The sequence below is a fragment of the Trichechus manatus genome, unplaced genomic scaffold (assembly GCF_000243295.1).
Source record: "Trichechus manatus latirostris isolate Lorelei unplaced genomic scaffold, TriManLat1.0 scaffold00244, whole genome shotgun sequence".
Lineage (NCBI taxonomy): Eukaryota > Metazoa > Chordata > Mammalia > Sirenia > Trichechidae > Trichechus > Trichechus manatus.
The window spans coordinates 2,416,514-2,429,870 of NW_004444180.1; the positions used below are offsets into that span (position 1 = coordinate 2,416,514).

The 13,357-nt window shown below is 65.9% G+C and overlaps 3 protein-coding genes across 3 annotated transcripts in view; 2 read left to right on the forward strand and 1 right to left on the reverse strand.

Moving 5' to 3' along the window:
• The window catches only part of CD81 (CD81 molecule), a 21,502-nt gene extending 16,764 nt beyond the window's left edge, over window positions 1–4,738 (forward strand). Inside the window, exons 3-8 of the mRNA XM_023724398.1 lie at window positions 1,989–2,086; window positions 2,810–2,884; window positions 3,219–3,323; window positions 3,722–3,823; window positions 4,395–4,481; window positions 4,556–4,738. Of these exons, the coding sequence (XP_023580166.1) occupies window positions 2,021–2,086; window positions 2,810–2,884; window positions 3,219–3,323; window positions 3,722–3,823; window positions 4,395–4,481; window positions 4,556–4,618 (498 nt within the window). The 5' untranslated portion in view covers window positions 1,989–2,020 and the 3' untranslated portion in view covers window positions 4,619–4,738. The remainder of the gene's footprint in view (window positions 1–1,988; window positions 2,087–2,809; window positions 2,885–3,218; window positions 3,324–3,721; window positions 3,824–4,394; window positions 4,482–4,555) is intronic.
• Window positions 4,739–7,224: 2,486 nt separating this feature from the next.
• TSSC4 (tumor suppressing subtransferable candidate 4) lies at window positions 7,225–10,501 on the forward strand. Its single transcript, XM_004389434.2, has 3 exons — window positions 7,225–7,489; window positions 8,957–9,101; window positions 9,253–10,501. Exon 3 carries the CDS (start codon window positions 9,277–9,279, stop codon window positions 10,189–10,191), a length of 915 nt encoding a protein of 304 aa, XP_004389491.1. The 5' UTR covers window positions 7,225–7,489; window positions 8,957–9,101; window positions 9,253–9,276; the 3' UTR covers window positions 10,192–10,501.
• An 831-nt stretch (window positions 10,502–11,332) lies between these two features.
• TRPM5 (transient receptor potential cation channel subfamily M member 5) overlaps window positions 11,333–13,357 on the reverse strand; it is a 22,216-nt gene continuing 20,191 nt past the window's right edge. Inside the window, exons 21-24 of the mRNA XM_004389435.1 lie at window positions 12,889–13,021; window positions 12,171–12,243; window positions 11,767–11,833; window positions 11,333–11,442 (exon numbers count right to left, since the gene is read on the reverse strand). Coding sequence (XP_004389492.1) covers window positions 11,333–11,442; window positions 11,767–11,833; window positions 12,171–12,243; window positions 12,889–13,021 — 383 coding nt within the window. The remainder of the gene's footprint in view (window positions 11,443–11,766; window positions 11,834–12,170; window positions 12,244–12,888; window positions 13,022–13,357) is intronic.

Below are 13,357 nucleotides of genomic sequence, written 5' to 3' on the forward strand. Positions count from 1 at the left end.
CCTGACTCAGCTGCCCGGCACCTTGCTTCGGCCTTATTAGGGTGCCTTGGGCCTCGGCAGCTGCTACACACCCATCCCAGAGAGGGGCGGGCCAGGAGGAGGGGCTCCTGCTGTGCCGTGCTGGGCGCCCCTCGGGCTCCCAGCAGGGAAGGCGGACCAGCGCTTGTGGACAAGCACGTGTCAAGGTGTTTCAGCCTTTTAAAGGGGTGGCTTTGGGGCGCCCCGTGCTGGCCCAGACCAAGGGGTAGGCGGGGCACAGGGCAGGAAGCGGCCGTGTCTGCAGGGTTTCATCCTCCTGCCGCTGGGCCCTGTCCCCACCCTGCCAGCAGCTGCAGTCTGGCCCTCGTGGGCCCTCGGTCCTGTCCCTCTGTCCTGCGGAGGCGGGAACACCTGCTGGGCTGCTGAACTAGGGTCCCAGGAAGGCAGACACGGCCCTGGACATGGGCCATCCTGCCAGGCTCCCAGAGCAGACTAGAGCTTTGGCCCCAGGGAGGGCTGCCCGCCCCTCCTCCAGGGCCCTGCCCACGGCTCTCCCGGCCTCAGTGCTCGTCTGTCAGGGTGACCCCTGGCCGTAGGGAGACCCACCCCACCCCAGGCTTGAGGCAGCCAGTAGCTCTGCGCTGGTTCCCAGGCCCGGTCAGCACAGGGCATTAAGGGGGCAGAGCAGTCCCAGGAGGGTCCTTAGCATGCCCCCCCTGCAGATTCCCAGCCGTCCCTCGGGGCCAAGCACCCTACCAGCCTTCTAGGCCCAACCCCCAGCTTGCTAGGAACTCCCCCACCTCCTGGTGTGGTTTCTCAGGACCTGGCTCCACACGAACTGGCTCCAGGGGCAAGGACCGCCTGCTGGTGCAGCCTTCCGTGTCCTCCTGGCTGAGCCTGGTGGGGGGCACTCAGAGCCCCACTGGCCCAGGGCCCTGCCCACCCCAGGCCAGCCTTCCAGGGCCTCTCAAGGGCCTGGTGCTGCGGGCCCTGCGGGGGGTGGGGAGCAGATGGGAGCCTTGACAAGGGCTCTTTGTCCTCCGCTGGGAGGTGGGGCTGGTTGGCAGGGCGAGCTCCCCCCACCAACCTTCCCCGGGGAGCAGGGCCAGGCTGAGTCCCGACTGGAGCCTGGGGGAGCTGGCGTCTGTCAGTAAGATCCGCCAGTGGGGCCTCCGGAGGGGCCCTTAGTGGCCCCTTGACCAGCCTGTGTCTCCCAGAGACCCTGCAGGGGAAGGCTTCTAGTCCCCTAACAGGACCCAAGAAAGCCGAAATGCCCTGGTGTGCAAGGCTTCTGGCTGCGCTGGGTCACCTCGGCGAACCTCCCCTGGTGACGTGGCTGCAGGGGCCAGGGGTCTCCGCCTCACCTCACACATGGGGACATGTGCAGGGCCAAGGACAGGAGGGGCCGTGGGAGGCCGGGTCTGCTCCCCTCTACAGAGCGCCCATAGGCAGTGGCCGGCCAGGCTTGGGGGAGCCTACAAGGTGGCCCGGGTCGGCCCTTTTCTGAGTCTGGTGGCAGACAGCGGCCCCCCTCCCGCTGAGCGTGACCCGGGCTGCTGCCAGGGTTGCTGTGGCCACTGGGGACAATCGGAATCTGTTGGGCTGACGTTGGAGGTCAGCAGCGAGATGCGGCCAGCACCTCCCGGGGCAGCGGGCAGGGGTGGGGTCAGCGGGAGGTACTGAGGCAGGCAGGGTCTTCACGCACACACTGTGGGCAGGAACAAGCTCAGCCCATCCCGCGGGGCGGCCTGCATGGTCCCGCAGGCCCTACCCCTCTCATGGAAGAGGAAACGGAGGTAGGAGAGGACGCCTACTTGCTGGGGCAGAACCTGTCCCAGGCCCTCACTGCTGTCCCCTCCAGCGGGGGCCGGGGCCAGGGGCTCAGGGGCTGTGGGACCCGTGGCGTTGGGAGAGTGTTGTGCACACAAGGTCTGGGGAGGCCTGGGGTGGCCTCTTGGGGGCGCATGAGGGCAGAGCACCAAGGGTGCTGTGACCCCCCCCACCCCCAGGAATCTACATCCTCATCGCTGTGGGCGCCGTGATGATGTTTGTGGGGTTCCTGGGCTGCTATGGGGCCATCCAGGAGTCGCAGTGCCTGCTAGGAACGGTAAGGTGGGGTCCCTGCTGGTCCTGGGATGGCAGGGGAGGCACGCTGGAGGAGGCATTCTGGGCGGAGCTCAGGCAGGGCCGCCATCTGCCCTTCTTTCGCCTGCCTGGTGGACGGGGTGGGGGGGCCCGGCGGACTCTGGACTCTGGCTGTCCTCTTTGTTCTTAAACTGTTCTCTCTTGTTCCTGATTCTAAGCCCCAAAGTTGCTTCTTCTTCCTTTGTGTAAGAAAAGCCACAGACAACAGGGAGAGCGTTCCAGCCACGCTCCCCTCTAGCCTGGCCGCCCCTTTCTTCTTGGCCATGTGTGGGTAACCTGTACCAACGTCTCCGCTGGCAGACTGAGGCATGCCGAGGCACCCCCTCCCACACCAGGGCTTCACTGGTGCAGTGCCACAGAGGGGCCCGGGGGGCGCACCCCCCCGCCCCGCCCCCCGCCATCGGAGCCCTGGGCTGGGTGGGGAGGATGTGGCTCTGGCATCTCGGTCCCGGGTTGAGTCCTAGGTTCTGCTCATGATGAGGCCGCGTAGCTTCTTCCCCTCAGGCTGTGGTGATCACCCCCTCCTCCATCCCACGGGCCACTTGGTGTCTGCTGTCTCAAGAAGGCGAACTGCATGCTTCCTGCCAGCCTGGGGCCCTAGGAAGCCCCCACAGGTGTCCCCAGACTAACTCACTGCTTCCTCTGTCTGCTTCCTCCTCCCACCTCGCCCTTGGCGGCCCCCTAGTTCTTCACCTGCCTGGTGATCCTGTTTGCCTGTGAAGTGGCTGCCGGCATCTGGGGCTTTGTCAACAAGGACCAGGTGAGTCGGACCCACCAGATGAGGTTCTCATCCCAGTCTGGGGGATGCTGGAGGGTGGAATGCTTTCTTCTCAGGCTGCTGGGGATGGTCTGGCCTCACCCACAGATAGCAGGTACACCTTGGGGCCCCTCCTGTTATGTGAGTAAGGTCCAGGAGGGCTTCCTGGAGGCAGCAGCACTGGGCCTGAGCTGGGGCCAGCTAAGACAGAAGGACCTGCCCCGCAGTCTGTCCTGGGGGCCCCGCCTTCCTGGGGTATGTCAGGTGAGCACGCATGTCCACCTGAGGAGGTGGTCCCCGCTCTGGTGACCCCCTAGCCCGCCTGTCCTCCCCACAGATCGCCAAGGACGTGAAACAGTTTTACGACCAGGCCCTGCAGCAAGCCGTGCTGGACGATGATGCCAGCAACGCCAAGGCCGTGGTGAAGACCTTCCATGAGACGGTGCGGCTGCCGTGGGTCCAGGGGGCTGGGCATGGGGGCCCAGGGAGCTGCAAGGGGCCAGGCTGTGCAGGTGCACGGGGGCTCCGGAAGCTCCAGTCTTCAAGGGACGGGGCGGCCTGGGCACTCTCCTCTGTGGGCCGTGGGGCAGCTGCTCCTCTCTGCTCTCTGGGTCCCAGGGCGGGAGTGGGTGGCCCAGGTCTCTGAGCAGCATGTCGCGGGTGGCTGTCTCTGGGCTCAGTTCCCCCTGGAGGGCAGGACGAGGCCCGCAGGGCAGCCGCAGCCCTGCAGGAGGCACTGTGGGGTGGGAGTGGGGACGCTCGTCCACGGCCATCCAGGACCCTGGCCGGCGCTCCTCAAGCCCCCTGCCAGCCTGACGGAAGCCGCCCTATTTTCTGCAGTTGAACTGCTGTGGTTCCAGTGCATTGTCCACGCTGGCCACCTCGCTGGCCAAGAATAGCCTGTGTCCCTCAGGCAGCACCGTCCTCAGCAACCTCTTCAAGGTGCGCAGTGGTGGCTGGGGGATGGGACTCGCCGCGGGGTGGAGCCTGGGCCATGGAGGGCAGGCGCAGGGCAGGCCATGGCCAGCCGGGAGGGGACTGCTCTGCCCAGGGCTGGGCTCGCTGGGGTGGCAGAGCTCACCAGAGAGGTGGCACCATCGCCGATAGTCCAGAAGAGTCTGTCCAAAGCCCGGAGGGTTGAGCGGTCTGGTGGGATTGGCGTGTGGCTGCCTGTGCTCGAGGTCAAGGCTGGTGGTGGCCCTTGGTGGCCGCAGGGACCTGTGGTAGCCCTCAGCCATGCAGAGGTGATGTGAACCAGGGTGTCCATCGTATCTCGGGCCTGGGGATCTACTTTAGAAAACCCTGTGGAGCAGTTCTACTCCGACACACACGGGGTCTCCGTGAATCGGAGCTGATGCCACGGTAACAAGTTAAGACCTAACCAAGAGTGCTGGCCGGCCAGAGCGGGCTGGGAGAGCCACGGGTTCAAGCTCCCCTGTGCTTGCTCTGTGTGGCCCGCGTCTCACGCACACCTCAAGGGGGCCCTGACTCCGCCTGCCGTCTGTCCCTGCAGGAAGACTGCCACCAGAAGATCGATGAGCTCTTTTCTGGGAAGCTGTACCTGATCGGTATTGCGGCCATTGTGGTTGCTGTCATCATGGTGAGCTGGGGCCGGGGGCTGGGGGTGTGGGGGGCGCCGCCTGTGCCGTGCCTCACGTCCCCCTCTCCTCGCAGATCTTCGAGATGATCCTGAGCATGGTCCTGTGCTGCGGCATCCGCAACAGCTCCGTGTACTGAGGCCGGAGGCGGGCCCGCCCCCGTGTACATAGCGCCCCTGTATTACTCTGTGCACTTCGCCCCTTTGTTTCCCAGGTGTCCTTGTTCCTTTCCGGGGCTGGCGGCCCTTGGCGGATGACGTGGGAGCCGGCCAGCAGCCCAGAGTTGCAGGGCAGGGCCCGTGAGGCCCCTCTGCTCTGGGGTCACTGGGGGCCCTGCCTGGCCCTGGGGCCTGGCCCTGCGAGCTGAGGGGCTGCAGCCCCGCCCCACCCACCCCCGTGGCTGGTCAGTGGGCGCCTTTTGTAGCCCTTACTCCCCTCCTCCACCTGTTTTTCGAGCAGTGTCTGAGCTGTCTCAGCTCCAGCGCAGCCGTCCTCTCTAACATGTCACCACCAACTGTAATTACGACATCTTCAGTTACGACAGTCACTCAGTAAAGAAGGACAAACCAGGCATATGTCAGCACGGCTCAGACTCCCTTCCTGGGCCGGGGGAGCTGGCCCCGGTGGGCCGCACGGAGGGGATGGTGGGCCATCACCCCCGCCCTTGCGCCGAGCCTGGGCAGACTGTCCTGAGGTGGGTAGCAGGGGGATGTGGTGGAGGATCTGTGCCCCACCCCCCGCGGGACCCTCCTTCCCACTCCTGACGCCTCCTAGGCCTTGGGTTTCCGCCCATCCGGCGAGTGCCTTGGCCGCAGCCGTGCCAGGCCCGCCGTCCGACGGGGCCAGTGAGGGTTTGGCGTGGATGCCGGGACTGCCGGTTCTTCCCCTTCCTTCCTTCCCACCAGTCTGGGTGCTTGTAAACCTTTGCTGGAGGAGCCAGGGGCTGGGGCAGGGCTGGTCTGGGAAGGGCTGAGCCACCAACAGGGGAGCCCAGTGAAGTGGCCCAGCAGGGTGAGCTCAGCCAGAACCCCTGGACCCACAGAGCCGGCCCTGAGCCCCACCTGGGTCTCTTCCCTTTGTCCAGGCTTCTAGCCGGTGAGCGTTGTCCAGACCCACCTGCCTGGCCACCACCCATCCCAGCACAGCGGGCTTTGGGATAGGGCCTGCCCCGGGACAGGCTGCTTTGTCGGGCGTGCTGGGTGACGTCGCCAGGAGTTAGGGTGGCGTCCACCTGCACACATGCTAAACTGACCCCGAGAGAGCCTGGCTGGGCTTCCTGTGGCAGGGACTCTCAGCAGCTCCTTGGACTGACTCTGGAACCCGACCCCAGCCCTGCATAGGGGGTTAAAGGGTCTCGGGGCCTGCACCTCAGGCTTCCCCCTCCTCCCTGCCCCTTCCACACCTGGGCCAAAGGATCTGGGTACGGGAAGGTCCAGAGTCGCTCCTCTCCGCTCCCACTGGGCTGTGGGGCCCACAGGTCCATTTGCCCTTTGCCCAAGGTTGCAGCCCAGGGGCTGGGGCCTGCCTTCTTCATGGCGGTGACCCACAGCGGGTTCCCAGTGAGGCTGAGGCAGGGAGGCGGAGTGTAACGAGGCAGCTGAAGGTTCACTGCAGACCAGGGGCTGAGGTGGGGGCTTAGCTTCTCTGTGCCTCTCGGGTGGGCAGCTACTTGAACCCTTGGTTTCCCAGCAGTGGGGTTTCGAGTGTGTGGGACAGGAAGCGCCCCGCTAGAAAAGGGGCAAAAGGTGCAGCCCACCTGGGGGCTGAGGGAGGCAAAGCTCAGCGAGGGGGAGACGCTGGGACCTCATCCTCCATTACGGGGTAGGAAGTGACCTGCCTTAGGCCAGCTCCCAAGCGCGTCGCCGCCCTCTGGTGCCTGCTCACTGCCGTACGGGCTTTCCCCCATGGCCCCCCAGTCCTGGCCGACTCGGTTCCCTTCCCCCGCTCCTCGCTGGCCAGTGGCCTCCTCCTTGCCCAGCCCTCCCAGGCTCCTTGGGCTCTGGCTCCCAGTGGGCCAGGGACCCTGCACGGGCGGTGAACCTGGAAAGACGTGGTCAGGGCACAGTGGGGCCTTGCCCTCCCCACCCAGGGGCTTCCCCACCCCTAAGCCACAGCTCTCCATGGCCACGTACGGTGCGCACTGGTTAGGGTACACGGGGAGGGGATGGGTGTCCGTGTCCCTGGGGAAACACCCTAAACGACAGCCCCGGGCAGAGCCTTGCCCCTGGACAGGGCCCAGGAAAGGTCCCGGGGAGCAGGTACGAAGTGTAGCCACGGGGAGCAGAGGCCAGACCGGCGCGCCAGGCAGCCTCCGCTCCGCCACGTGCCCGGAGCCCGCAGTAGCCAAGATGCTCCCTCGGCCCTGATGGGTCGAGACCCTGGTGCTGATCCGAGGCTGCGTGACTGCGGGGACCTGCTTGGGGAATTTGGGGGTTCCGGTGGGGCGGGGCCGGGCACTGGAACGCTGCGGGGGCGCTCCGGTCGGCACCGGCCCAGCCTGCTCTCCGGAACTGACCGACCGACGGAAGAAAAAACGGACGGACGGAGGGAAAGGCGAAACCCTATTACTTCCGGAAGTGCCCGGCGAGAGGCTATTGTGTCCGCGGAGCGCGAGAACGCGCTTTCGGCCTGAGGCGGCCGCGGTCCTCAAGACTGCCAGCAGGTGGCGCTGGCCGCCGGACTTCAAGCATTCCGGGAATTGCATCCGATTGCCGCCCTTCCTTTTCTCCTTGGCTAGTTCCTGCTTGTTTATTGAAGGAGCGCTGGCGTCTCTGGGCTGTCGCGAACAGGCCCCCAATGCGGAGGAAGGGCGGTTACGCCGAGAAACGCGCACGCACAGGACTACATGTCCCGGCAGGCCTCGGGAGCAGGGGCCCAGTGCCTTGTGGGGGTTTTAGTTCTCTGAACCCAGAAGCGGCGGCGCTTGGCTGGCGAAAGACTCGGTTTCCCAGAGGACCGAGCGCGGCGTCCCGGCAGGCGGCGCGACCAAGATGGAGGCGGCCAAGCCACGGTGAGTCGGTAGGTTCGTGGTGGGGGGAGGCCGTCGGGAGGCCGCTGGCCGCATCCTGCATCCCTGAACCCGGTCACTCCGACGTCTCGGTTTCCCCCGTCCTTTCGCGGCCTGGCCCTGGGGACCCCGAGCCTCCTGAGGCCCGGGCCCAGGGCCCATCCAGCCGGCCCTGGCCCCCGAGAATCTTTCGTTCGTTCCCCGCCGCGGAGAGCCTGCTGTGTGCCAGGCACAGAGCGAGGCGCTGGGCACGTAGAGCAGAGTAAGACAAGGCTCTAATTTCAAGGAGGAGAGAGACGAGCAGAAAGGAAACCAGTGCTCCCGGCCCCTGGGACCTGGTCTGCGCCGATCCGGGCCCTTGGAAACCTCAGCGCCTCGGCCAGGATCCAACTGTGCCCTCCAGTGAGCCCTTGAAGTAACCTGAGGCCTTGAGTTCAAGAAACGACTCCCGGGTTCCCTAGTTCCATATCATGGGGCCCGATCACCGTTTCTGAGTGGCCCACAGAACAGGCTACTCGGTGGCTTCGGGTGGTGCGTGCAGAGAATAGTGCGAATTTGGAAAGTCAGAGACTGGCTGGAACTCTAGCTGTGACTTGGGCAAATTATTTCCTCACTGGCCCTGCCAGCTCTAAAACATAGTGGGATGTGCTTCCTACCCCTTTCTCTCCTGAAGTCATTCCTTCCCAGAGGAGCCCCGCCCCACAGAAATTGCGTGTCGCTTGCGTGTGACCCCATGGAGAGCACGCAGAGCCGCCCTTGTCCGCGGGTCCCCATCCGCACGGGCTGCACAAGCCACGGGTCACCCTGCGCGAGGGATCTCGGTGGAGAGAAGGAGCTGCTGATAGTTGCCTGCCGGCGGTGCTGAAGGAGGAGGGTGGGCTGTTCTCAGCCTGGGAACAAACTCCAAGCTCCCAGTCACACCCGCCCACGCATGGGGGGTCTGTAGCATTTCTCTGATCCGCATGAAAGGTTGGGGAGGGCTGGAGTGTTACAGGAGAAATGCCCGTTGGAGGTGGCTCCTGGCCTGCTGAGGGCTTGCCTCTACCCAGCAAAGCTGCTTGAGATCATGAACACCCCAGTTCCCTGAGAGCTAGACCCTCAGGATGCGTGGGACAGTGCCCACAAACAGGATCCAGAAGGGTGCGCCGGCCTTTGTGGAGTGCCTTCCGCATGCCAGGCGCTGTGCTAGGCAGTTTACAAACAATAGTAGAACAGATGGAGCAGAGGCTGCCCTGGGTCCTGGGTTCAGACCCTGGCTGGGCTGCTGACTGGTGAAGTCCCCAAGCAGGCCACCCTGTCGTCGCTCCGGGCAGCTGGGAGTTAGGACTGACTTGAAGAGGACATTGGGATTGAGTGTGCTTAGGTGTCGAGAGTGCCTGCTCCAGGTCTGTGAACCAAAACACCCCTCTCTCGGGGCTGGGTGCCTTTCCACACCCTCCTCTCTGGTCTGATAGGTGAATCTCTCCCCAGCACTCACCCCAGCTGAGCGGCCAAAAGGGGCTGTGTGGGGACGACCGCGCCTGTGCCGTGAGGACCTGCCTCGGGGCTCCACCTGCCTGGCCACCCACCCAGCCAGTGCGCCAGTGTCCGCCACAGGCACCAGGGAAGAAGGGAGGTGAGAGCAGGTTCTCCGAGGCTGGGGTGGGCCCTGTCCCTTTCTGTGGCGGTCACAGCCTTTCTGCTGCCCCCATCTCCCACCCAGGGGCAGCGCTGTGCTGGAGGGAAGGTTCCAGGCACTGAACCTGCCCTTGTGCTGTTTGGTCCAGGTGTGGTGTTGGCCCTCCGGACAGATGGCTCAGGCAGGAGTGGGTGAGGCCGAAGGCGAGGCGGAGCGGGGGACAGAGTCGGACACCCTGCCTTCTGACATGGTCTCCCTCAGCGACTCTGACACAGACCTCAGTCTGCCTGGCAGTGCTGAGGTGGAAGCACTGTCCCCAGAGGGCCTGCGCGGCGAGGCTGAGGGGGATTCAGGCCCCGATGAGCCCCCCTCACCCCCGGCGGGCCTGCCTGGAGCCACTGTCCAGCCCTTCCACCTGAAAGGCATGAGCTCCACCTTCTCCAAGCGTAGCCACGACATCTTCGACTGCCTGGAGGGGGTGGCCCACACCAGCAGGGGTGACAGTGGGGGCTTCAAGCAGCCCCTGTCACCCCCAGACCAGTCTCCGATGGAGGGCCCGGGCAGGGCTATTTGGAGCCCTGTCCCTCCAAGGGTGCCCTCCGTCCCTGACTATGTGACCCACCCTGAGCGTTGGACCAAGTACAGCCTGGAGGATGTGGCTGAGGGCAGCGAGCAGAGCAACCGGGCTGCAGCCCTGGCCTTCCTGGGCTCCCGGAGCCCGGCTGCGTCCCCTGACTACGCACCCTCCTTCAACCAGGATCCCTCCAGCCACGGGGAGGGAAGGATCCTCTTCTCCAAGCCAGCCCGAGCCAGCGAGGCCAGGCCCGGGAGGAACCGAGTCCTGAGGAAGGCAGGAGTGCCAGGTGCAGCCGAGGACACCGTGAAGCTGGCCCACCTGGCCGCGAGCCCAGAGACTGAGGAGAGCGGCCCCCGGGGGGGACTGCAGGAGGTGGGGAGGCCTGGGGGGCCTTCCAGTGGGGGCCCCGCGCCAGTGGAGACTGTCGGCTTCCGTGGCAGCAGGAAGCGGAGCAGAGACCACTTCCGGAGCAAAGACGGCAGCCCCGAGGGCCCAGGAGGCGAGGCCTGAGGTGGAACTGCCGTCCCGGGCCTGGCCGCCTGAGCCGCAGGCCGCACAGGGGCAGACCGGGCAGTGCCCAGCCCGGGGCAGCCAGCCAGGCCCGACCCCGAGGCCAACCCACCCGGTGGCTGGTCTTTGGAAGGAAGACGCTGCCTGGGGCAGCTCCCTGGGTCCAGGTGGAGGAGAGGCGGCACAGACAGCCCCTGGGAAGGAAGCCTGGTGGGCACGGCCTGCAGGTGGGCCCTGGTGTCGAGGCCCCCTGCCTGGGAAGCCCTGCTGTGACTGCCCTGTGGGGGACAGTAAAGGTTTTGGGTGTTCATCCAGGCTCCGTGTGTCTGTCTGTACCCCTGAGAGCTCACCCGGGCCTGTGCACAGACGGGTCATGGCTGGGTCACCTCGCACATATCAGCCAGGATGGGGCTGTTGGCAGGCTGGGGCCATTCCGCACCTCTCCTGTGCACAGGGAGGGCCCCCGAGTGGGCTGGGAAGTCCAACGGGTGCCCAGGCCACTTCCGGGATGGTGGGGACTCAGCCCTGCCTCTCCTGGCTCAGGGTCCCCCGGGAAGACGGACTGACCTGGCAGAAGGATGCCCACCCCCGTCCCAAGTGCAGTTCTGCCTTGAGTGGTCTGAACACCCCACTCCCCACCCTGTGGGCCAGTTTAACCTCGGCCAGCGGGCACTTTGGGCACCTTGAGAGGGAGCTTGAGGTGTGGGTGTTTCAGGGCCAGGTGGGTGGCACCCAGCGGCCATCTAGGCTCAGGCTTGTGAGCAGTCGCTGCAAGCTGCATTGGGTGGGAGCCGGGAGCTGGGGCACGCGAGAGCTGGCCGGCTGACTCCTGAGGACACTTGGGTCCCAAAGGGAAGAAATGACAGCCACTAGCATGTCAGACACTCTCTTTCAGCCAGAACAAAGTGGGGGGGGGGGCTCTGAGCACTGCCCGTGGTGGTGCGTCCACTGGACAGAGCTGAATTCCCAGAAGAGGTGGCCGTCGGAAGAGGCCTAGAGGACCACTTGCCGCCGGGTGCACCACTGTGGGGAGGAGAGGTGGCAGCTCAGGGCCACACCCCACCTCTCCTGCTGGATCTGGACAGAAGGGGCCAAGCGGAGCTCCAGAGGAGGTGGCCAGCAGGCAAACAGGCCAGGCGACTCAGGTGTTGGGGGGCGGCTGGCCAGCCTCAGGGCGCTCTCTGCTGCCAGGGCCCCCTCCGTGGTCGGCAGAGGGCTGCAGGCTCCCACCGCCACTGTAGTTCTTAGAGCCTGGTGGGGGAGGAAGGCCCGTCAGCGGCTGGGACAGCCTCAGGAAGGTGGGAGGGGCCCTGCCTAGAGGCCAGGGGTGGGCCCCACAGAGACCAGCTGCCCAGGGGAAGGCTGGGGAGTCAGAAGAACCTGCCCAGGCCACGTCCAGGGCTCCCAACAGAGGGGCAGCCTAGGAGGGCCACGCCAGGCAGCGCCTCAGAGGTCTGAGGGAGCTGAGCCCCTCGGCCCGGCCAGGTCCGAGGCTTTGTCAGAGGACTGTGGCCTCCAGGGGGCACCCGAGGCCTCCACCCTCCAGATGCCCACCCACTCTGCCACCCCACTTACTCCAGGGGCTGTGGCCCTGGGCCAGGGTGTCAGTCACGGCAGACAGGAGCACCGTGCAGTAGTTGATCTGTAAGATGGACAGGAGTCCAGGGGAGCCCAGAGCTCGCATGGCAGGGGGGACCTGCCAGGGTGCCTGCTGCCCATCAGCCTGCCCTTTGTAAGTGGCTGCAACCCAAGGGCAGGGGACAGAGGGCCAGGCTCCAGGCTGGGTGGGCAGAGGGCACAGTCTCTGCTAAGTGGATGGGACGGCAGGCTCAAGTGCCAACTCAACACCCTGAGGAAGGCCTCTCTGCCGCCCCAGCCACGGGGGCACAGGGTGTGGGAAGGTCCCCACATATGGGTGCCACACACCCCGCACACGCGTGCCCATCTGGTGAGAAAGGGACCCGCAATCGCCAGCTTACTTGTGACTCTAAGCCCTTGATGCGCTTCTCCTGCTCTCGCAGCCCACCTAGGCAGTTGGCCACCAAATCCACCCTGTGGCAGAGCAAATGGCCACGGCAGGCATGACACTGGTGCTCCCCTGGTGGCTCACCTCCCTGCCTACCCAGGCCCCTCGGGGTCCCTGCTCACGGAACCTCTCAGCACCGGGTCTGGGCGCTGTGGCCCTCCCGCCTCCTTCGTCCCTCGCCCGGACCCACAGCTGGTGGTGCCTGAACTCTTTGGGGAGCATGAGAAAGGCTGGGTGCCCAGGGAGGGGCTGGGTGCCCTCCCTGCTCTCCCTGCCCTTGGGGACAGTGCGGGCGCAGACAGGATGGTTCCAGCACACAGACAGGAACTGAAGGGCCCCCAGCCAGGACTGGTGAGGGGCATGGAAGAGGGCTGGACAGAGAAGGACGGAGGGTGGCTGAGTCCCTGCGGAAACCCCACGGTAGGGAGGACGCCACACTTATTGGCCAGTGTCCCCGACTACAGGGGCGGGTAGGTAGGTGCCAGCATAGCCCAGGCCTGGGGTCGGGAGGCCCTGCTCCCCTCTACGCTTCAGTTTCCCCAGCCTGATCCTCTGGCCCAGAGGCCACACCGGCTTGAGGGCAGCCGGCCACCTCCAGTAAGAATGGCCGGTCCCGGCAGAGCTGGTAGCAGCCCCGCTGCAGACCCCCTGCCCGCCGTGCCGGCCCCCACCTGTGGGCGGTCCTCCGAAGGACCTCCGCGCTACTGTCCTTCCTCTTCTTCTCCAGGCTGCTCAGGAAGTTCTCCTTCTGGACCGCCTCCCACGTGACGATCTTCTGGTCCAGGGGGTCCGGCAGCTCTCTCTCTGGGGGGGCAGGGCAGCAACTGGCTTCGCTAGAGCCGGGTGGGCCTCAGGGCAGATCCTGGGCCTGGCCTTGGAGCGGGGCCCACGGGCAAGAGCAGAAGTACCCCCCACGCCATCAAATGGGGTCAGCCCCAGCCTGGCAGGTCAGTCTGCAGACAGGCCCAGCAGGCGGGCCAGGGGACAGGTGCAGAGACAGCCTAGCCGGCTTCTCGGCCTGGGCGAGGGCAGCTTGCAACCTGACCGCACGCCCAGCCGAAGGACCCCCACAACCCCCAGGCCGTGCCCAGCCTCGGGCGCCCCGCCCAACCTGGGAGCTCCACCCGCCCCCTAGCCTCC